At 42.3% G+C, this 25,004-nt stretch overlaps 1 protein-coding gene across 2 annotated transcripts in view; it reads right to left on the bottom strand.

The window, feature by feature from the left end:
* Window positions 1-25,004, bottom strand: part of LOC138681717 (uncharacterized) — a 74,178-nt gene that overhangs the window by 28,833 nt on the left and 20,341 nt on the right. For both annotated transcript variants that reach the window (XM_069769501.1, XM_069769502.1), the window contains exon 2: window positions 14,498-14,968. In XM_069769501.1, the coding sequence (XP_069625602.1) occupies window positions 14,498-14,947 (450 nt within the window). In that variant the 5' untranslated portion in view covers window positions 14,948-14,968. The remainder of the gene's footprint in view (window positions 1-14,497; window positions 14,969-25,004) is intronic.

The following is a 25,004-nucleotide window of genomic DNA, read 5'->3' as shown; positions in this document are numbered from 1 at the left end:
TTTTTCTGTCTTTGTGCGCTCAAACAGTAGTTTTCCCCCACATATGTGGTATCAGGGTACTCGGGAGAAAATGGACCACACAATTTGTTATGCAGTTTCTACTGCGTACCATTGTGAAAATGAAAATTTTGGAGCTAAGGAAAACATTTTGTTGGAAATAGTTTAATGCAGGGCTGTGGAGTCGGTAAGCCACAGTTGCGACTCCGACTCCTGGATTTTATCAGGTTCCGACTCCGGCTCCTTCATAAATGGCCATTTCGTAACAAAAAATTTACTGTTGTCAAATATTAACATCGTGCTTATTCAGTTTCTCACCATTATATAAGTAATCAGACCACTTAGAGCAAAAACTATATTTATTAGAATTCAATTAGAATATAGCAAATAACTTTTATAAACTTTTCTAAACTCTTGTTAAGTAAATATGCAATAAACACTGTTATGCAGTTAATAAGAAGAAATCTATAAATTTGTCCTCAGAAAAAGTATTGCCTCTGTCAGATCCTCCTTCATGGATGCCCTCAAATCTGATCTAATTATTTTGAGAGCAGAGAACAAACTCTCTACACTAACTTGGGTTGGTGGCAAAGCAGTAACCACTCGGGCAACATCTTTGACAATGTCAGGATACAGAGGAATCGCTTGTTGCACTGTTATTTTTGATGAACGGTCAAATTTCTCAATTTCTTTTAGTGCACATGAAAAATTCTGCTGAAATGTACTGGCTGTGTTCTTTGATGGGGATGACTATTCTATGCGAGAACGCTTTGCACGGTCCTTGTGATCCAAATATTTTTCGAAATTAAATTCTTCATCAGTTGATGAGGGTGAAGATGTGGCAGGACGACCAAATTCTTCTTGTTCCTCCTGACTGTTCTGCAACTCTTTCATCCTTACTGCTATTTCAAACAGAGCTTCTTTTCCTTTAGTTAGCTGTTGATCATCTAGAAGAATCGAATGTTATTTTGTAATAGTAGCTCCTCTCTCCGTTTCATTGATGTAGCAATGCCACTTGCAATTAACCCTCCTCTCTGGGACAGGCGAAACATCAGGTTCTTCCACTCCTTTAAGAAAATACCTGGAGTTAAGTCCTCTGCTTGTAATTTTTTAGTCACTGTAAATGGGTGCTCTAGCAATTTTTCCAGCTCAGTCACCTGATTCCACTGACTTTCATTTAGCGTCATTTGAGGGTTAGCCATGTCTACAAGAAAGGTTTTTAGTTCAACCAAGCGCTGAATCATTAAGTAAGTACTGCCCCATCGTGTGGCTTGATCAATAATTGCCCCTTTTCCAGCACGTCTCTTCAAAATTGAGTCAACTTTAGGGGTTCTGGCAACAGTAGCCAATTTTCTCACCTTGCCAATCAGTGCAGCAGCATGTCCTTCTTGCAGACTGTCTCTTATAGCCAGCTGTAGCGTATGCACAACACAGCGCATGTGATGAATGAAAGAACGTATTGACAGTTTCAACAAGATCATCTAAACTATCATGTTGCTGTTCATCTGAAGCAACTTCAGTTTGCTCCTCAGTTACAATACTGTGTTCCTCTACTTCAAACAGTTCTTTGTCTGTGGACCCATAATGTTCTTCTAGCTGCTGGTCACCATCATTACTCTCATTCATTAGCTTAATAGTACTTATCATATTTGATTGGATATCAATATTGGATTGAAGTTCATTCTCTGTCCTCCGTAGTACACGCCTGCGCAAGGCAATCTTCAATCCAATATTTCGGCCAGCATGCAGCCAGCGGGTAAGGAAAGGGTGAACCAAACACCCGAAAACTCCGCCCATATGACCCAAAACCAGTCCCGGCAATTCAGGTGACAGGTTCCCTTTAAGTTCATAGTCTTGCAGAACCTTTTCCACCAAGACCTGGATAAACTCACTGGTGTGAAGAGCTTTGGTGTCTTTTACTGCCAATGTCTTGGTAACTATTTCATTTTTGTCACAAACAAATCGGACATTGATGGCAAAATAGTTCACTCTGTGATGTGTGCAGGCATCCATTTTAGGAAACAGAAAGAATCCCTTGAGAGTTTTTTAAGTTCTTCCTTTTGTTTAAAAGCTTCTTCGATTACTAATTTTCTAATACTCTCTCTCTCCAGAGAAACACCAAGCTTGCGGGCCATTTCCCCATTCAGACACATAAAAGCTGGTCGTGAAAATAATGAAATAGGCACACTATCCTTTACAACAAGCTCTATGATCTGATTTTGAAATGTATCTACTGTCATTGTCACAGTAACTTTGTCACTGACAAAATATCTTGCAACTGATGGCTGCAAAGTTCTCTGCTCCTTTGTTTGGCTGGAAGAGCTGGACACTGGTTCATTGGTTTGGATGCAGTCTCTCATCCACTGCTTTCAGTACTTCTGGATGAAAGCGCTGTAAATGTCTCTTTAGATTAGAAGCTCTGGTAGGAGCATTTTTATCTTTGCCTGAATATGCACTGATCTTGGCTTCACAGCATTTGTTTTCGTCTGGATCATTTGTCATACACTGACAGACATAATGTTTTCTATCTTGAGTGATGGTGAAATGTTCAAATACAGCTGATTTAATGTGACGCTTCTTTGACATTCTCAGGTTTTTAATTCTGCATTCACAATCCAAATGACAATAGTTTTTCCTAAAAACAATTGTACAAAATTATTGCCAGGTCGTACAACTGATATAGTGGTCAGTAATACTGTTATTCCTCATGTACTCACAGTTAACATGCAAAGTTTGTTGAAAGGATAATACTTCTTACAGTCTTCCTCTTCTGAGTAGCAGCTGTTAGATGCTTGGAAGACGCATACCAAACATCTAGTCTAGAGGAGGAGCTTTACTACTAAGAATTTGCAACACATTTTCACTTTCATTTTCATACATAGTAAGTAGAGAGGTTGGGGCAGCATGAGGTTAACCAAGTATAAGATTAGATAAGGGCAGTGGAGAACAGTGACACACAAGTAAGAAATGTCTCTATCTCCAGCAGAACTGCTTATCACTGTTGTTCATAGTTTGATAGAACATATATATTTGAGTAACATTTATAAAATTCATATGAAAGTTCAATTATGAAATATTAATACATTTTTTTTAAAGCTGGAGTCGGTACATTTCTACCGACTCCGACTCCAACCAAAACTAACTCCGACTCCACAGCCCTGGTTTAATGGTTTCTTTTTCCTTCCACATTGTTTTAATTCATGTGAAGTGTTAATAAACATATTGAATGTGGTTTTGAGCACTTTGAGGAGTGCAGTTTTCAAATTGGTGTCACTTTTTGTTTGTTAATTTTTTCTGTCAGATAGGCCCCTCAAAGTCAGTTCAAATGTGATGAGGACCCTAAAAAATGGTTTTGTTGGTTTTCAAATATTTCATTGAGTTATATTATTAAAAAAATGGTTTTGTAAATCTCTATGGAAACGTGAGAAAATGCTGATATTCTTTTAACCCTTCTAACTTCCTAACAAAAAAAAATGTTTAAAAAAGATGCAGATGTAAATTAGATATGTGGAAAGTGTTATTTATTAACTATTTTGTGTGGTATAACTATCTGGTTTAAGAGCATAAAAATGTATAAAGTTTGAAAATCGCAACATTTTTATTTAAAAACAAAACAAAACATTTTTTAAAAACAAACAAATCATATCGACTAAAATTTACCACAAACATGAAGTACAATATGTCACAAAAAAAAAAACAGTCTCAGAATCACTGGAGTATGTTGATGCATTCCAGAGCTATTAACTGGTGATGAGCGAATATATTCGTTACTCGACATTTCTCAAGCATACTTGGGGGTTCTCCGAGAATTTTTTAGTGCTCGGAGTTTTAGTTTTTAATGCCGCAGCTGAATGATTTACATCTGTTAGCCAGCATACGTACATGTGGGGGTTGCCTGGTTGCTAGGAAATCCCCACGATGAGGACTAGAACACTATAACGCCACCCTGTTGGAAGCATCCTATAAGTCACTATAGACCAGAGGTCTCAAACTGCATTGCTCCAGGGCCGCAAACAGGTCATGTTTTCAGGACTTCCTTGTATTGCACAGGTGATAATTTAATCACCTACACACATAATGATTCGAGCACCTTGTGCAATGCTAAGGAAATCTTGAAAACACGCATGGTTTGCGGCCCTCGAGGAATGCAGTTTGAGACCTCTGCTATAGATCCTTTAATGTGCCTTGGAATATGATTTAACACTGTAACGACTGCCGATATGCCGTTTAACGGCGGCAGTTAAGGGTACCTGTCACCCCCCTCAGGCATTTGTAACTAAAAGAGCCACCTTGTGCAGCACAAATGCTGCAATCTGACAAGGTGGCTCTTTTAGTTATGATGCCTGCACACGCAGAAATAAACGTTTATAAAATGTGCTCCCTCATACCGTGAAACCGTCCCATAGGCGGGACTTTCCTTCCTAATCAGACGCAGTACAGCCGTCACTCCGGGCCTGTGCGCGCCGGCTCCTCTTGCAGAATTATCGTCCCCGGCGCCTGTGCATTAAGTTTTTATTTTTCGGGAATGCGCAGTTGCGCTGCCCTTCGTACTTACAGCGCAGGCGCCGGGGACTATAATGCAGCAAGAGGCGGCGGCGCCCGGCGCGCACAGGCCCGGAGTGACGGCTGAGGGGGAACATTTTATAAATGTTTATTTCAGAGTGCAGGAATCATAACTAAAAGAGCCACCTTGTCAGAATGCAACATTTGTGCAGCACAAGGTGGCTCTTTTAGTTACAATAGCCTGAGGGGGGTGACAGGTTCCCTTTAAACCACAGTGTCGCTTTTTAACGGCGCTGAGGTTTGACTGTATAGCGCCTCCCAGCATCAGAATTTCTCCGGGGTCTCAGCTACCCCGATATGATTGAAGTTCATTCTATGTCCTCCGTAGTACATGCCTGCACAAGGCAAGATTGCTTTGCGCAGACATGTACTACGGAGGACAGAGAATGAACTTTAATCCAATATTGCAGCCAGCATGCAGCCAGCGGGTAAGGAAAGGGTGAATCAAACACCTGAAAACTCCGCCCATATGACCCAAAACCAGTCCCGCCAAATTCAGATGACAGAGTCCCTTTAAGCACAAAATTGGCTGTCACTAAGGCCTCTTTCACACTTCCATTTTTACAATCTGCACAGGATCCGTCAAAATGTTGAAATGACGGATCCTGTGCAGATTGTAAAAAACGGGTGCACTGGGCCCTTTTTCTGACGGACCCAAGGAGGCTATGTGCACCTGTTGTGCACGCGTCTTCGCAGCGGAAAACCGCATACACAACACGCATACACAACACAACCCAGGTTAAAAATAATAAGAATATTGCGGTTTTTTTTTACCTTCCAGTGTCCAGCGCAGCTTTACCGATGCTAGCGATGCTCCCGGCAACTGGCGTTCCCAGTAATGCCTTGCGTGCTATGACCTCTGATGACGTAGCTGTCTCTCGAGACCACAACGTCATTGGGTCATTTCACAATGCATTACTGAGAACGCCAGCTGCCGGGAGCATCGGTAACGCTGCGCGGGACACCGGAAGGTGAGAATATTGCGATTTTTTTTTTAAACATTATATCTTGTTACTATTGATGCTGCATAGGCAGCATCAATAGTAAAAAGAGAGAAAGAGCGAGCGAGCGAGAGAGAATTTCCCTGACTGGAAATTCTTCCACGCATGCTCAGTTTCAAAAGACGGAACCCGTCGCTGGATTCCTGCTTTTGACAGTCATCGACGGATCCTGCGTCCATAGGCTTCCATTATAGCCAACGACGAGCAGCGCAGGATCCGTCGCTGAGCGATTTTGCAACGTACAGAAAAAACGTTCCTCTGTGCGTTGTCCCCGCCCGACGGACAGCAATTTTCCGACGCATCCACTGCACGACGGATGAAAAGGATGGTCATCCGTCACTAATACAAGTCTGTGGGAAAAAACAGGATCCAGCAGAAAAATTTGCTGGATCCTGTATTTTCAAAAAATTGATGGATTTCGACGGGAGCTCAACGACGGAAGTGTGAAAGAGGCCTAAGGGGTTAAATATTTCATAAAATGACACCAAACACAGCCTACTTAGCTTACACTAAACTAAGGTGACGTTTTGTATTTTTTCCTCCCTATTTCCTCAGGTTCTTATAGCTCCACTTTCACTGCTCTTCCATTGGCTTACACATATGCCACTCTTATGGGACTCCTGCTGGCTGTGCTGCAAGCTTCCTTATTACCATAGCAACCATCACTTGTGCAGTCACAGTCTAGATCTCCTTTGCTCTGATCAGACACTTATTTCAGCAATCAGCTTCCTCACTACATTTCTACGCTTAACACAACATCATCAGCAGTTTGTCAGCTTCTCCCTGATGTTTAGTTACTATATAATCATTCACCCAATAATATCACTCACTGACCCCTCCCCATCCCCTTTTAAACCCTATTTTACATTTTGGTATTAGAAATAGGAGATGCTTGTCTTACTCCATCAGTTTTAATGATTATTGATATTCTGTCCTTGCCATGTGAATTTAAACATTTATTCTCTATTTTAACTTCATCACAGGTCAAGGATCATGAAGATGTCATATCGCTCCCATTCTCAAGTGCAATCTTGCCTTGCGCAGGTGTGTACTATGGAGGACAGAGAATGAACTTCAATCCAATATTGCAGCCAGCGGGTAAGGAAAGGGTGAATCAAACACCCGAAAACCCCGCCTCTATGGCTGAAAATTGTTCCCTCCAAATTCAGGTGACCGAGTCCCTTTAAGTCTACACCAAGGGGCACCACTTTTTTTGTCTTTTTCTTTTAGGATTTAGGGATATTTTTTTTTCGGTATTACAATACCATAGCTGAACAGAAAGACCTAAACAATGATCTGTTGCTAAGCACAAATGTACTAACCTGAACAAGAGTTTCTCAGTTTAACACTCTGATCAGTCTGTATGAAACTCATGAGATTGCCATGCCCTGGCCTTCCAATTGCAATGGTCGAAACATGGCGTCTAAGGCCTTTGCGCCCCGATCCTATTCAGATCAAACTAATCAGGAAGACTTGAAGCCTTCAGAAATGCAGCCTGAATGTGAAAATAAACAACCGAGAAGTCAGGTGAAAGAGGAGACCCTGGGAAAGCTTTATCTGGAGCCTATGGGTGGTACAAGGGTATCTGTAACAAAGAACAAAAATTCTGGCCCCAACCTGAAGAGCCATGAGGACAGCAGGCACTGCTCCTAATAGCTAGTTTCCTACTATGCAAGCTATTTATTGCTTGCATTGAGAAACACGTGATGGTGTCTCCGCGGCTTTTCTACATGCATTTGCATATTTCCCATAAGGGATGGGGGCAGTGTTCTGGATCACTGCGTTGAGAAACACGTGATGGTGTCTCTGCGGTGTTGGATGTTTTGATCTCCCCGAGGTCATTCATCCTTATGTTTATAGTCCTTTTACTAGGCACTGCTCCTAATAGCCAGTTTCCTATCCACACTGATGAGGGGCAAATACCCCGAAACAGCTGTCTGTGGATGGATACCATGTTTTGGCATAGGTGGTTTTCCTTTATAGATGCTGCCCTTCCCGTGGTTGTTCCTTCCCGGTGAAAGACCTGGCTATTTATTGCTTGCGTTGAGAAACACGTGATGGTGTCTCCGCGGCTTTTCTACATGCATTTGAGTATTTCCCATAAGGGACGGGGGCAGTGTTCTGGATCACTGCGTTGCGAAACACGTGATGGTGTCTCCGCGGTGTTGGATGTTTTGATCTCCCCGAGATCCATTCATCCTTATGTCTATAGCAGGAAATCAAAGTCCGAAATGGGGCAAAAAAAAAGAAAAAGATCCTTGCCCAGGTAGGGAAAACGAATATTCCCCTGGAATATGGAAGGGCCTTGAACGTCACCCTAAACTTGTCACCTGCTGAAAACTCTACAAATGGAGGTAGGCATCCTGGGAGACCTTTTGGAACCTAACAACTCCAAATGCCCTGAAGGTATAGGCAATATAGCAAAAGTTGATTGTCTGAACAACCTGCTTTAAGCCTCGAATGGGACTGATCTGGCTGGCACACCACAACAGAAAGTAAGTTGATGGAAATAATGCTCATATTCTCTAACCCAGGAACTCTAGGAAGGATAGATTAAGATAAGGTGGAGATTACCTTGGAGACAGAGATTGCATGAAGGCTGAACCACACAACTAAGAAACCCACCTCAAAAGGGAGGCTTCAACGGGCACTCCATGCCTTTAAAATGGCACCCTACCCAGGAATGGTGCATTCGCGAGACCTGAGAATCTGGGAACTCCCTGAAAATGAAACCCATTAGATAGGTCAGATAGTCAAGTGGAAACGAGGTGACCTAACCCTAGGGTTTCTGAAAGTGTCAATCCTGATGTATCTAATCTGTAGTCTAAGATGCGACAAAGAATTGTTACTGGCTGTAGAAGCCTAAGGCTATGTGCACACATTCAGATTTTTTCGCGTTTTTTCGCTATAAAAACTAATTAAAAACGCATACATTATGCATTCTATAATTTAGAATGCATTCTGCATGTTTTGTGCACATGGATGCGTTTTTTTCCACGAAAAAAACGCATTGCGGTAAAAAAAAATGAGCATGTTCATTATTTTTGTGGATTTTCTGCGTTTTTCCCGCAATTCTATGCACTTGGGAAAAAAACGCACCAAAAACGCACCAAAAATGCGGTAAAATCGCGGTAAAAACGCATGCAGATTTCTTGCAGAAATGACCGGTTTTTGACAGGAAAATTTCTGCAAGAAATCCTGACGTGTGCACATACCCTAAAGAGGTAACCCATCAACAGGCCTCACTGAAAGGTGAAAAATACTGAGTGAGGCAGTATTCTGCTTCTGATATTAGAGGAAAAGTCCCTGCTAAAATTTTGAATCAGAAGGGAGCTATCTCCCATCACAAAAACCTAGGGCTACCTGGACTACTTGCAGAACACACGAAGCAGAGAGGCCTCTTCCAAAGGAAACATTCTGACTGGAAATTATAGAACTGCTCCAGAAGTCTTGTGTCTTCGCCAAACCAAGAAGTCTTTGTTGGTTGGTCTGACTCACTCAATGAAGTGGTCACAGACCTGCCTGGCTCAAAAGAGAGTAGTATGTCCTACTGAGGGGGTCTGAGCTCACTGTTTTGACTCACCTAGGACAAAGCTAAAGTACCTAAACTCTAGTAACGAAACACATCTTTCCCAGACAAGGTTTTAATTGCAAGCTACACATGACATTCCTTCTAGTCCCCATTCATGTGAGGCATGGTTTGGCACATGGATAGTTAGAACATTAGTGATGAGGACCATCCATATTTCGGTGCACCTTGACATGGATGGATGACTTTTGCACGCTTGGATCAAAAAACGCTTAAGTACCCTACGTTTTTAACATTCACAGCAATTTTCGAATTCATGTATTCATTAAATCGCAGTGTGATGGCACATTGTGTATGTATATGTTTGTATATTAGCCACATAGCATATTAGTTTAGTGTATTTGTGCACCTGTACATTAATTTAATATAAAGTGTACATGGGCACTATTTTTTAGGTTTTATTTCTTTAGGAGGCTGGAGTATCATCTTTTCAGTACACACAAAATAAACCAGAAAGTGGTCTCTGCTAGTTAGTCTGAGAAAGAAATTTGATGGTCTATCCCCTTGAAAATAGGTCAGAATATTGTGACACTAAGCTAAATGGAATATTAGAATTGTCATTGGGGAGGAGACGACTTTTTTTTTCTTTTAAGATGCATTATTAGTGTCACCAGCCTGATGGCAGTAGACTTCACTCATGGTTTCCTGTGTCCGATAAGGAAACGTCTGATAAAGTGTGTTCTTTTGGATTCTGCATACCATTTCTTTTATTGTATAAGAATATGCCAACATCCTCTTGAGAGAGGTTTAGGACTAGACGTCTAGTGCCACCAATTCTAGTCTAATTACTTTCTGAAGAGGATATTTAAATTTCCCACGGCTTATAAGTCTACACATCTTCATAACTGGTTAAATTGTAAAAAGTGCTTGTAAAAAACAAGCACCTTTTCAACTTACCTAATAATCTCTCCTTTCTTAGAAGGAATCTGTCGCCTCGCAAAATGCTACTTACCTGCAGATATTGGGTTCACCTGCAGGTAAATAGCATTACAATGTTACTGGCCGCCTTACTGAAAGTGTAACTATTGGGAGAAACAAAACGTATTTCTGGGAGCAATTACAGTAAGCCCTCCCTTAGCCACTCACTACACTGTAAGCATGTCCTGGCCCCATGATGGATGGTGGTGCAGCGCATCTGTGCAGAGCAGGCTGTTGACTAAAGTGTCAGGGCATGCTTACAGCCATAAAACACAGTATAGTGAGCAGTGCTGTTAGGGGTGACTGAAGCCACTCAGTGCATGCCCCCATAACTGAAAGCCAGTGGCTCCTAAGAGGAAAGAAGTTCATTTTCTTCCGGTAGTCGCAGTTTCAGTTTCTAGGTCAGGAAACATTATAATACTATTTACCTGCAGAGTATCCCTCTATCTGCAGGTAAAAAGCATATTACAAGGTGACAGGCTCCTTATAATTTTATTGTGTATAGTTCGTTGTCTAACTTACCAGCCACTCTAGAGTCTCACAGTGGCCAGGTATTTAGGCAAGGAGAGCCTGCCACTTGCTGGCTCCATAGTTTACAGCTTGCTTGCTCAATTCTGAAGCTGACCGGGTCAATGGATCGGACCCGCTTCAGTCACTCTACGCTTCTCCCTTGCTGCAGAGGCAAAACTGGCTCTCCTGACAGCATGGAAAAGAGTGCAATTCCGACCAGCTGTATTACAATGCTACTTGGTCCAAACTGTCAATATTCAGAATCCTGAAGAAAAAAGAATAGGTAAACAATTTAAGCTTAAAATTAGATTAACATAACCGCCTATTACTTAAAGGGAACCTGTCACCCCCAAAATCGAAGGTGAGCTAAGCCCACCGGCATCAGGGGCTTATCTACAGCATTCTGTAATGCTGTAGATAAGCCCCCGATGTATCCTGAAAGATGAGAAAAAGAGGTTATATTATACTCACCTGGGCGGGCGGTCCGATCCGATGGGCGTCGCGGTCCGGGGCCTCCCATCTTCATAGGATGACATCATCATCATGCCTTCACGCTGCGGCTCCGGCGTACTTTGTCTGCCCTGTTGAGGACAGAGCAAAGTACTGCAGTGCGCAGGCGCCGGGAAAGGTCTGAGAGGCCCGGCGCCTGCGCACTGCAGTACTTTGCTCTGCCCTCAACAGAGCAGACAAAGTACGCCTGCGCCGGAGCCGAAACGTGAAGACAAGAAGAGGACGTCATCCTATGAAGATGGGAGGCCCCGGACCGGACCGCGACGCCCATCGGATCGGACCGCCCACCCAGGTGAGTATAATCTAACCTCTTTTTCTTATTTTTCAGGTTACATCGGGGACTTATGTACAGCATTACAGAATGCTGTAGATAAGCCCCTGATGCCGGTGGTCTTAGCTCACCTTCGATTTTGGGGGTGACAGGTTCCCTTTAATATAAAATATATATTTTTTCCACTACTTTCTAATATGTAAACTTGATTACATTTTCAATAAAAACACAATTGTAATATTAGTAAATCTGATGCTAAAAGTTGTAGCCAAAGCCTAAGCTGTTGGCACATTGTTGTTACGTGTGATCAGATCTGTCAAAAATTTGAATTCAACAAATTGCGCAAACTCGATTTACAGGTAATATCTGCAAATTGAATGTCGTCCCTTATTATGTAATGTGGTCTCTTCAGGCCCCAAAGCATAATAAATGGCAGATTAAGAAAGATTAACATTTATACTCATCTGCCCGTCCCCTGCGCTATCCGATGCCTCATGGCTGGCTCTCTGAGGCACCTCTTTTACTCATCGCAAGCCACATCTCCTGGCCAGTTAATTCGCAGTTAGAAGTACCATCCCAGAGTAAACAGGCCAGAGCTATAACGGCAGAATAAAAGCCCACAGCACAGGACGGCGGACAGTGAGCAGAACTCTCTGCTGTCGTGTAATCAACCACAGGGTCACTGCGCATTGCATGTCAGTGACATCATGACAAACGACACGCCGAGACCTCTGAGGCCTGGTCGTGACCAGAAGTCCCGGCCTAGAGTGAACAGGCCAGGAGATGCAGATTGCAATGGGGAAAAGATCAGGTGTGACCAAGGACTACACAGCGATGACAGGTGAGTATAAGGTTGTTGTTTTTAATGTTTGCTGGCTGTCAAAAGTTAACTTGATTCAGTTTTGTAAACTCGCAACTTTACAAAATCTGTATTCTTAAAAATTGTGGATGTTCTGTCTATTTGAGTAAAATTCAATTCCAGGTAAATAAATTTATCTCTAGTTGTTACCTTTGAATCTGTATCTCAGGAAATTGACACTTTTTTACTGCTGGAAAATGACAGAGTTGGTTAATAATTACCAAGCATTGGCTACTCCTTTAATTTAAGATTTACTAATATATCTACATATTTTAATTTTAAAGTGAACCTGTCAACAGGATTGTGCTCTTTAACCTACAAACATTTTCAGGTTTGTGCCGTTATAGTGATTAAAATGATTAAAATTATACCTTGCTTGATGAAATCCGTCTTGTGGTTGTTGTTTAATCTTTATTTGTAGCCCTGTATGTGGTGCTCTGCTTACATATGCACCTGTATGGGCTTATGACAGGTCACTGATCCTTCAGTGAACTGCCTCCCATTTTACATACTGCATATAATAGCATTTGCTTTGAAAAAAATAATTTAACCCCTTCCCGACCTCCGCCGTACTATTACTGCAGAGGTCGGGTCCCCTGCTTTGATGTGGGCTCCGGCGCTGAGCCCACCTCAAAGCCAGGACATGTCAGCTGTTTTGAACAGCTGATATGTGCCTGCAATAGCGGCGGGTGAAATCGCGATTCACCCGCCGCTATTAACCAGTTAAATGCCGCTGTCAAACGCTGACAGCGGCATTTAACCGGCGCTTCCAGTCGCGCGGCCGGAAATGAACGCATCGCCGACCCCCGTCACATGATTGAGGGTCGGCGATGCGTCAGGATGGTAACCAGAGGTCCTTGAGACCTCTATGGTTACTGATGCCGGCCTGCTGTGAGCGCCCCCCCTGTGGTCGGCACTCATAGCAAGCCTGCAATTCAGCAGAGCCAATCGAGTTGTGCCAGCTTCTAGCCTCCCATAGAAGCTATTGAAGCATGGCAAAAGTTTAAATCACCACCCTTTTGCCCCATTCAAAATAAAAAAAATAAAAAAAAAATCAAACCTACACATATTTGGTATCGCCACGTTCAGAATCGCCCGATCTATCAATAAAAAAAAAGGATTAACCTGATCGCTAAACGGCGTAGCGAGAAAAAAATTCGAAACGCCAGAATTACGTTTTTTTGGTTGCCGCGACATTGCATTAAAATGTAATAACGGGCGATCAAAAGAGCGTATCTGCACAAAAGTGGTATCATTAAAAATGCCAGCTTGCCACGCAAAAAATAAGCCCTCACCTGACCCCAGATCACGAAAAATGGAGACCCTACCGGTAATGGAAAATTGCGCAATTTTTTTTGTTTAGCAAAGTTTTGAATTCTTTTTACCAATTAGATAAAACATAACCTAGACATGTTTGGTGTCTATGAACTCGTAATGAACTGGAGAATCAAAATAGCAGGTCAGTTTTAGCATTTAGTGAACCTAGCAAAAAAGCCCCCCAAAAAACAAGTGTGGGATTGCACTTTTGTTTGCAATTTCACCGCACTTGGAATTTTTTTCCCGTTTTCTAGAACATGACATGCTAAAACCAATGATGTCGTTGAAAAGAGCAACTTGTCCCGCAAAAAACAAGCCCTCACATGGCCATATTGACGGAAAAATAAAAAAAAGTTATGGCTCTGGGAAGGAGGGGCGTGAAAAACGAGAACGCAAAAACGGAAAAGGGCAAGGTCGTGAAGGGGTTAAACTTCAGCAAATTGGCGGCATTAGCTTTGAAAAAAAAATTAAACTTCGGCAAAATGGCAACGAGGCATGCACATTGGCATATATCGCTTGCCGATAGATACTACTGCGCAAGCAGCGGCGTTTTGCTGCAGCCAATTTTTTTTCCTCCAACAAAATGCGCGGTAGCATCTATCACTTGCCGATAAATGCTATGCGTCCCTTTGCTGAAGTAAAAAATTTTTTTCAAAGCCAACACTATTATAGACAGGCCGTAAAATAGGAGGCAGGTCACTGAAGGAATCCTGCTGACAGGTTCACTTTAAGAGTCAAGCCAACATAAGTCAAACATGCAAAGTGTTGGCGAGGGTACCACAGACTTTTTATTCTAGCGATCACAGAGTCCATAGTTTCTAAAGGGGGTAGATAGAACAATACAGAATAATTTCCTTTATATAAAGAAAAAGGTCATTTTTTTTACCTTGAGTCTTAATTTGAGAAATTGCTCCATACAATTAAATGACACTAAAACAAAAAGTAAAAAAGATGCCACCTACCTGGGAGAAGTTTGCACATTCCCCGGCACTTTCTAGGCTGTCATCTGTGTTTTCTTCTTCTTGTCGCACATCGTATGTTTCTGGATAGTGGTATACAGGTTGTGGCTGTGGTTGAATTTCTTGGTCTATAGTAAATTTCAGAAGATCAAAGTACCAGAGTCGGGGTATATACACTTCATCACCAGAGGCACCAGACTGTATTGATGACTCCACTTTCTTTAATTCTTTTTTGAACACTGTTCGCAAATTTGCAATCTTATGTTTAACAAGTTCTACAGTCGCTGACGGACAAACTGACTTACAAAGACTTAGTAATTTTTCATAGGCTTCTGACTTTTTCTGTCTGTTGGAATATTCGGAGGACTTAACTTTCCACAAGCATGGAAGAGACCGATACATTTCAATGAACTCTATGAGGAAATCCGGGTTCATTAGGCATTCTGTCGACATTTTCTTCTTTGTATCAATCACCTACATTAAAACAAAGAAATACTAATTTTACACATAAAGGTTTCTTGCCACTTTAAAAGACATGTCAGTTATTCAACAGTAATTTCCTAGCTTACATATAATTCCCAAAGTGACCTCGTTCACAATAAAGTTGTGGTCAGGACAAAAGTCTGTGATAGCCTCAGCCCCAGTGTAAGTCACCAAGGACTACTATAAAGTCAAGTCACCAAAAGCTACAACGAGGAACATACAAGTGTGTTCGAAACGCATCAGAAAAGCATTTCTTCCGTTTCCAAATGTTGAATTTTACTGGATTTTTGTGAAATAACACTTTTTTAAAACGTTTTATCCTCATGTGACGAACATTTATACTTCTCAGCAAACACTTTATCACTAAACACAATGCTTCTATGCAAGAGGCAGAAAGTATACCTAAATCTGGTGCAATAGACCAGGTCTGTAGGATTTGTCCATCTGATATGGTCCACTTTCCTGACCAAACACGTCAAGCTAGCTCCACTGTATAAGAACTTATTCATATATCCGTATACGGATAACCCCTTTACTGCCCAAGGCTGTTTGCACGCTAATGACCAGGCCAATTTTTACAATTCTGACCACTGTCACTTTATGAGGTAATAACTCTGGAACGCTTCAACGGATCCCACTGATTTCTGAGATTTTTTTTGACGTATTGTTCTTCATTATGGTGGCAAAATTTCTTCGATCTGACTTGCGTTCATTTGTGAAAAAAAATGGAAATTTAGCAAAAATTGTGAAAATGTTGAAATTTTCAAACTTTTATTTTTATACCCTTAAATCAGAGATATGATACACAAAATAATGAATAAATAACATTTCCCACATGTCAACTTTGCATCAGTTTTTTAAATACATTTTTTTGGTTAGGAAGTTATAAGGGTTAAAAGTTGACCAGTGATTTCTCATATTTACAACAAAATTTACAAACTTTTTTTTTAGGGCCCACATTGCATGTGATGTAACTTTGAGGGGTCTATATGATAGAAAATACCCAAAAGTGACACCATTCTAAAAACTGCACCCTTCGTGGTGGTCAAAAGTTTATTATCCCTTCATTTGCTTCACAGGAATTTTCGGAATGTTGACGTTAAAAAGGAACATTTAACTGTTTGTCACAACTATTTTACTTCAGACACAATTTTTTTTTATTTTCACAAGGGTGACAGGAAAAAATGGACCCCAAAATATGTTGTGCAATTTCACCTGAGCATACCAAACCCTATGCGTGGGGGAAAAACCACTGTTTGGGCACACGGCAGGGCTTGGAAGGAAAGGAGCGCCAATAGACTTTTTGAATGTAAAACTTGGTGGAATAATTAGCGGATGCCATGTTGCGTTTGGAGAGTCCCTGATGTGCCTAAACAGTGGAGCTCCCACCCCACAAGTGACACCATTTTGGAAACTGGACCCCTCAGGGAACTAATCTAGATGTGGGGTGAGCACCTTGAACCCCCAGGTGCTTCACAGAAGTTTAGAATATTAAGCCGTGAAAATAAAAAAAGAATCAAACTTTCCCCACAAAAATGTTTGTCAGCCCCAAATTTTGCATTTTCACAAGGGTAAAGGTACCTTCACACATAACGATATCGTTAACGATATCGTTGCTTTTTGTGACGTAGCAACGATATCGTTAAGGAAATCGTTATGTGTGACAGCGACCAACGATCAGGCCCCTGCTGGGAGATCGTTGGTCGCTGAGGAAAGTCCAGAACTTTATTTCGTCGCTGGACTCCCTGCAGACATCGCTGGATCGGCGTGTGTGACACCGATCCAGCGATGTCTTCACTGGTAACCAGGGTAAACATCGGGTTACTAAGCGCAGGGCCGCGCTTAGTAACCCGATGTTTACCCTGGTTACCAGCGTAAAAGTAAAAAAAAAACAAACACTACATACTTACCTACAGCTGTCTGTCCCCGGCGCTCAGCTTCTCTGCACTCCTCCTGCACTGGCTGTGAGCGTCGTTCAGCCGGAAAGCAGAGCGGTGACGTCACCGCTCTGCTTTCAGGCCGCTGTGCTCACAGACAGTGCAGGATGTAGTGTTTGTTTTTTTTACTTTTACGCTGGTAACCAGGGTAAACATCGGGTTACTAAGCGCGACCCTGCGCTTAGTAACCCCATGTTTACCCTGGTTACCCGGGCACCTCGGGACCGTTGGTCGCTGGAGAGCTGTCTGTGTGACAGCTCTCCAGCGACCAAGCAGTGACGCTGCAGCGATCGACATCGTTGTCGGTATCGCTGCAGCGTCGCTGAGTGTGAAGGTACCTTAACAGGAAAAGTAAAAAAAAAAAAAAAAAAAAAAAATAATCGAACCAGTTTTTTGTGCACTTTCTCCCAAGTATGCTTATACCATATGTGGAAGTAAACTACTGTTTGGGCTCACGGAGAGGCTCAAAAAAGGAGTGAAGTTTTGGAACGTAAATTTTGATGGAATGGTCTCCTGGTGTCGTGTATAGTTTGGAGAGCTCCTGATGTGCCTAAACAGTGAAAAAAAAAACATAAGTGACACCATTTTGGAGACTAGACCTCTCAAGGAATGTATCTAGATGTGTGATGAGCATCTTGAACCCCCTACTTCACATAACTTTATAACGTAGAACTGCAAAATTTAAAAAAAAAACACCACTTTTTTCCCCCACAAAAATGTTGTAGCCCCAAATATTTTATTTTTTACAAGGATAGCAGGAGAAAATGGACTCCAGATTTGTTGTACAGTTTCTCCTGAGTACGAAAATACCCCATATGTGGTTGAAAGCTACTTTTTGAGGCACAGTGCAAAGCTCAGAAAGGAAGAAGCGCAATATTGAAGTTCACATTTTGCTGGACTGGTTTGAGCTGCCATGTTATTGGCAGAGCCCTAAGGTGCAAGAAGAGAAGTACCCCCAGATTTGACATTTTCACACTGGGAAATGGGAAAAAAAATGACACGAAAATGTGTCCCACAATTTCTGCTGAATGTAGAAATACCCCATATGTGGCTGTATAGTACTGCTTAGTCATATGGCGAGGCTCGGGAGCACCATTTGCAAATAGCGATACGTCCCTCACAAGTCTCGCAGTATGGGTAAGCAGTACTATTATACAGGAGACATCCCCAAGAGCAGAATTTTCTATAATAGTTTGCGAACTCCATATACAGAGCCCCCAAATGCTAGATGAGCAGAATCCCCCTTTTGTCCCCATTTTGAAAATTACACCCCTTTGGGGTTTTATCTACAGGTGTAGTGATGATTTTGACTCCATGGGTCTTTTCCAGAAACAACCAGCAATGGATGTTGCGGAGTGAAAATTGCAAACTGGCATTGTAGTGCTCGCACATTGTACCCAGCTCATGCACCCGTAAATAAGGTGGGCTCTCATCGCTACAGAAACAGAAAGGACAAACATACGGACGTTAAGGCTATGTGCACACGGTGTTTTTTTTTCCCCCGCGTGGAAATGGTCGCAATGGAACCCTTATGCAAGGTAATTCATTGACAATCCTGAAGTGTTGTGCACATGATCAGTAAATTTCCGTCTGTATTTGCATTGCATTTTTTTCTGCAGCATGAAATTCTTTTTGCGTCTCTGAAGAGTTTTGGCACCCATTGACTTCAATTAAGTCAGTCAAATCCACAGCAAAAACGCAGGTATAAAAATGTTTGCAGATTTACTGAGCTTTTGTTTTGCGTTTTAACGGTTCCTATGGTGTTTCCCACAGTCATCTGTGTGATAGCTTGGGAAACACCGGCACGATAGTTCTTATCGGTGGTAATGCTACCGCCGGTAAGATCGTCGGTCACAGCGCTGCGGGATCATGCTGTCAGATGCCAGCGTGACTGTGACCCAAGGTAATGTTATGCAGACTGTCTGTCATGATCCATATTTGGATTTGTGGTAGCTCTGATTCCACTCAGGTTAAAACTTTTTTTTCCTTTTGGACCATTCAGGGGTTAATGTCAGTTTCTTCCCCCCCCCAGTGCTGCTGGGTCAGCTGATGCAGGTGGTGACCACTCCTACCATCCTTTAAAAGGTCGCCTGATGCATCAACTGACTGTTGGTGATAGAGCAATCTTCAGTGACCAAGCCTGACTGAGGAGCCCTTTGGGTGCAGTGGTGCTTCTGCTGGGTTCATTAGCCTGATGCCTTTATTCTGCTGTGTGGTGCATTGCAGCAGAGAAAGCAAAGTGTTTATTTCCTCATCCCTTTCGTGTTTGTCACTATCCCGTGTGTTATTATCTGCAGTGGTGAAACTAGTACCCGTTGCCGGCCAGTGCACTAGCCAGGGCAGAGTTAGGTGACAGTTAGGGACAAGATATTCTGACGGTAGCAGGGGGATGGACCCGCATAGGGCTTTAGGGGAGTGCAGGGACAGCCTCAGGTTTGTGCTCAGGTGGTGACCATTCCCTAAGGGTAGGGCCTTCGTCTCACCTTTTCCATCATGTTGTTTGTGAGTTGTGCTGTCCATTGACCGACCACCCGTTGGGTCGGGTCACTCCGTGACACCGTCGGTCAGAGTGCTACAAGATCATGCTGTCAGATATCAGCGTGACACTGCAGCTGTGACCTGCAGGCGTGGGCCAATGAGACTACTGCTCCCATTGGGCTATGTCTGCTGTCACTGATAATAGTGACAGCAGGTACAGCTGATGGGAGACGTAGTCTCATCAGCAGGCGCCTGTGCTCACAGTTGAAAAAATTACATACATATTCACATAAAAATAAAAAAGCCATTATACTCACCTAACACCTAATCCCTGATACCCTCGTCTCCTAGAAATCATGTAAAATAATAAACCAACATATACTCACCTGTCCACCATAGTTCACGTAATCCAAGTGTCCCATGGCGATCTCACATGTAGAACAGTCACATCGGGAGATGTGACCGCTCTACCCGGCCACCGACGATACACTGACAGGAGGTGATCACTGATGTGACTGCACTCAAAGCAATCAGGATTGTCGTGGGACATTATGGATTATCTTCTAGGCGTACAGGTGAGGAATATTGTGGTTTAGAATTTTTGTTGCAGGAGATGTTGGCTTCAATGGATTAGGTATTCGGTAAGTATGGTTTAATTAAGATTATTAAAGGAGCCTGTGTCATTATTTCAAATAAAGGACTTAATCCTATGTGTCTGTGTTTTTATACAATATCACTATGGGGTTACTAATGGATAGGTTTTAAATTTCAAAAAACTGACAGTCACATCCAAACATAGACTAGGTGCGAACAGGTGCATACCTAGAGTCACCAACTCATATACAATCAAATAAATAAGGCAGCACTCTGTAGTGCCATAGCTTGCAAACAAGAAATATGAAAATTGATTTGCATTACCGCACTGAAAGAGAGGATTGACAGTGATAGGACCTGGAAAAGAGAAACGCCTTAATGTGGCTTCCAGGTACACATGAATTGGCCAATTTATGCGCTAAGCTTTCTCAATGTTTCATATTTCTAGTGCGGTAATGCAATTCAATTTTCATATTTCATGTTTGCAAGCTATGGCGCTAGAGAGTGTCATCAGCACGGTGGTTCTTATCGTCAGCAACATTACCGCTGGTAAGACCGTTGGTCAGAGTGCTGCGGGGTCATGCTGTCAGAAGTCAGCGTAACCCCGCAGAGAAACTGTGACCTATGGTAAAAAGCAGGTCAGCAGAAGTGAGCTGATGAGACTACTCTTCCCATCAGACTCGGTCTGCTGTCACTGATAACAGTGATAGCAGGAGTTGCTGATGGGAGAAGTAGTCTCGTCAGCCGACACCTGTGCTCACACTTAAAAAACAAAACAAAACAAAAAAAACACACAACATGTAAATTAATTGCATACATATTCAAATAATTAAAAAAAAATTATTCTCACCTAACACCAAATCCCCGATGCCCTCATCTCGTAGAAAAAAATAAAAAATAATAAACCACCATATACTCACATGAGTGTCCTACAGCAATCTCAAGTGTAGAACAGTCACATCAGACTGCTCTACCCGGCCACCAGAGATATACTGAAAAGAGATAATCGCTCCTGCAGTGTATCACTGAGCTGCCGTGAGAGAGTTCACTGGAGCTCATCAGCTGATGAGCTCCGAGCTCTCACTTACGGCACCACCGATGCGTGAGAACTTTCTCACACAGCTGTGGTGCCGTAAGGAAGAACACCGGAGCTGATTAGCTGATGAACTCCGGTGAACTCTCACAGGAGCTCAGTGCTATACACTGTGGGAGCAATGACCTCGTTTCAGTGTATCGCCAGCATTCTTTGAGAGCAGCCACATCAGTGACTGCTCTCAAAGTCATCACGATTGTCGTGGGACACTATGGATTAACTTCTCAGCAGACAGGTGAGGAATATTGTAGTTTATTATTTAAGTTTTGTTGCAGGAGACGTTGGCGTCGGTGGATTAGGCATCCAGTGAATATGGTTTAACTTAGATTCAATAAAGGAATGTGTCATTATTTCAAATAAAGGACTTTATTTGTCTTTTTTTATATATCACTATGGGAATAGTAATGGACCTCTCCATCACACAGGGCAAGTGGGAAGAGCGAGCTTTAGCGCCAGATTTGGGGTGGCTGAGAGTTGAGGTTTTCAGTCTTGGAGAAGGCCAGTATCCAAGAAATAACATCACAAAAACTTTTTTTTTTTAAAAATATCTTCGTTCAGCTAAAAAAAAAAGAAAAAAAAAAGCCTTCATTGTTGTACAAAACCGGATGCAAAAAAAAAAAACACATACAAAACTTGCAGCAAAAATCGAGGCAAAAGCTCACTTTTGCCACCAAGAGATGCAGAAACCTTGCAGACATTTCTGCAAGCAAAATACTCAACGTGCGGATATAGCCCAAGAGAGATTGACATGTACATTTGAAACATACACCACTGGTAAGTTTACACTGAGTAAAAACAAAACACAGTGGGCATGAGATGTCTATAAATCCCACCCACTTTGATGGAACTGTAAGGCTATGTGCACACGTTCAGGAATTCATGCAGAAAATTCCTGAGAATTCCGGACATTTTCTGCATGAAATCCGCAAGAAAACCGCATGTGTTTTTGCCGCGGTTTTGATGCGTTTTTGCCGCGTTTTTTTCCGGACACTTCCCAATGCATTTTGGAGTGGGAAATCCGCAAAAAAAACGCAAAAAGATAGAGCATGTCCGGATTTTGTGCGGTATGCGTTTTTTATGCGGAAAAAAAGCATCATGTGCACAAAACATGCGGAATTCATTCTAAATGATGGGATGCTTATTGTATGCGGTTTTTTTTTGCGGTTTTATTGCGTTTTTATCGGGAAAAACCGCGAAAAAACCGCGAAAAAAAACGCAACGTGTGAACACAGCCTAAGATGTTGCATTTTTGACAGAGTGAAAATACACAGCACCAAGAGCTCATCAAAAACTCATCGTGGAACATACAACTTTTTTCAGGTTTTTGGGGGATGCAGAATGTACCAAAGCAGTAAGTTTGCAACTGGATTTCATGGATTTAAATTTTTTTATGCATAGGATAAAAATTGTGAAAGTTGCAAAGTTTGGGTCTTAATATATCAACTACTGTATGTCTAGCGTTTCTTTTCATTATAAAGCATATGTGGAGTTTTTTTTTACTTTTTGATTGATGCGGCATCAATAGTAAAAAAATGTAATGTTAACAATAATAAAAAAACAAAAAACCTGCTATACTCACCCTCCGTAGTCTGCCGAGCCGCTCGCTCCTGCCGCCATCTTCCATTCCGATGCATTGCGAAATTACCCAGAAGACTTAGCGGTCTCGTGAGCCCGCTAAGTCTTCTGGGTAATTTTGCAATGCATCCTGGGGACGGAAGATGGCGGCAGGTGCGAGCATCGCCACAGCGCTGTTGGATCCCAGGGGTGAGTATGTAACTATTTTTTATTTTAATTATTTTTTTTTTTTTTAACAGGGATATGGTGACCACACTGCTAAATACTGTGTACTATATACTACATGGCTGCTATATACTACGTGGGCAGTACTATATACTACATGGCTGCTATATACTACGTGGGGGAAGGGCACATCCACTGCAGGCAAGATATTGGCTCGTCTCTTGCTCAACCGCCTTTTACATCACCTTGAGCAAGGACTATTACCTAGAACCAGTGTGGTTTCCGTGCTAAACGTGGAACAGTAGATATGGTCTTTTCAGCACGTCAACTTCAGGAAAAGTGCCAGGAGCAACACCGTGACCTTTATGTAACTTTTGTTGATTTGACCAAGGCTTTTGACACAGTCAGTAGAGACGGCCTGTGGAAGATCATGGCAAAATTCGTCTGCCCGAGCAAGTTCATCTCAGTCATCCGGCAGTTCCATGATGGCATGATGGTGAAGGTTCTGAACGATGGAGACGTATCTGAGGCTTTCCCAGTAACAAACGGCGTAAAACAAGGCTGTGTGCTTGCTCCAACCCTGTTCAGTATGCTGTCCTCTGCAATGTTAAGTGATGCATTTAACAACTGTGAAGATGGAATCCAGGTTAGGTACAGGACTGATGGCAAGCTATTCAACCCAAAATGCCTGAAGGTGGTTACGAAAGTCCATGATACTGTTATCCGTGAATTACTATTTGCTGAGGACTGTGCACTTAACGCTAGCACGGAACAGCAAATGCAGCATGAAATGGACTGTTTTTCGAGTTTTGGTCTCGAGATCAACATTGGAAAAACCGAAGTCATGTATCAACCGCTTCCAGGAAAACTGTACAAGGAGCCACGTATCACGGCGAAGGAGCAAACCCTCAAAGCAGTCGATAACTTCACCTACTTAGGCAGCACACTTTCCCATGAAGTAACCATAGACGCTGAGGTTAATAACAGAATCGCCAAAGCCAGTGCCGCCTTCGGGAGACTGCGTAAGAACGTCTGGGAACGAAGGGGACTCAGCCTTACCACCAAGCTGAAGGTCTACTGCACGGTGGTCCTCACCACACTTCTCTATGCTAGCGAGACCTGGACAGTGTACAGCCGGCATGCTAAACAGCTTAATCATTTCCACATGAGTTGCCTCCGCAGACTCCTCCACATCAGGTGGCAAGACAACGTCCCGGACACGGCAATTCTGGAACAAACTGGGCTCTGCAGCGTTTACACTCTCCTGCTGAAAGTCCAATAAGCAGAACCACTAGAAAAAATAGTGTATAAGTCCAAAAATGCATATAAAAATATATATTTATTTAAACAAACATAACAATATGGACACATACAGCGAGGTAGGAGACGTAAAAACCTCATGAGACGTAGGAAACTGGCAATGATCCCCTGGTGATACTAGTATAAACACCCCACAAAAAATTGTGGGATGTTAAGGCAGGCACACATGAACACTAATAACATACTGTCAAGGGGCACATAAAAATGGTAACAACATTATTGCATAATAATACTGGTAAAGATAAATGCCCTAAGACAAGTAAAATTGTGGATAGTAACTGTATACATACCAAAATGAATGAGGGGAACACGCCAACTCCAGCCCACCCCAACGCGTTTCGGTAAAGTCCTTCCTCCTTCCTTCGGTAAAGTCCCCCCTGAGGAAGGACTTTACCGAAACGCGCGTTGGGGTGGGCTGGAATTGGCGTGTTCCCCTCATTCATTTTGGTATGTACACTGCTACTATCCACAATTTTACTTGTCTTTGGGCATTTACCTTTACCTGTATTATTATGCAATAATGTTGTTACAATTTTTATGTGCCCCTTGACAGTATGTTATTAGTGTTCATGTGTGCCTACCTTAACATCCCACAATTTTTTGTGGGGTGTTTATACTAGTATCACCAGGGGATCACTGCCAGTTTCCTACGTCTCATGAGGTTTTTACGTCTCCTACCTCGCTGTATGTGTCCATATTGTTATGTTTGTTTAAATAAATAAATATATTTTTATATGCAGTTTTGGACTTATACACTATTTTTTCTAGTGGTTCTGCTTATATAGCTTCAGTGTGTCCTACATATCTTTCCATATACAGGTTGGTCTTATCATACAACTATGCTAGTATGAATATACAATTAAGA

This window comes from Ranitomeya imitator, chromosome 5 (genome assembly GCF_032444005.1).
Source record: "Ranitomeya imitator isolate aRanImi1 chromosome 5, aRanImi1.pri, whole genome shotgun sequence".
Lineage (NCBI taxonomy): Eukaryota > Metazoa > Chordata > Amphibia > Anura > Dendrobatidae > Ranitomeya > Ranitomeya imitator.
Note: the sequence above shows the minus strand (reverse complement) of the source record. Positions and strands in the feature narration are given on the sequence as shown.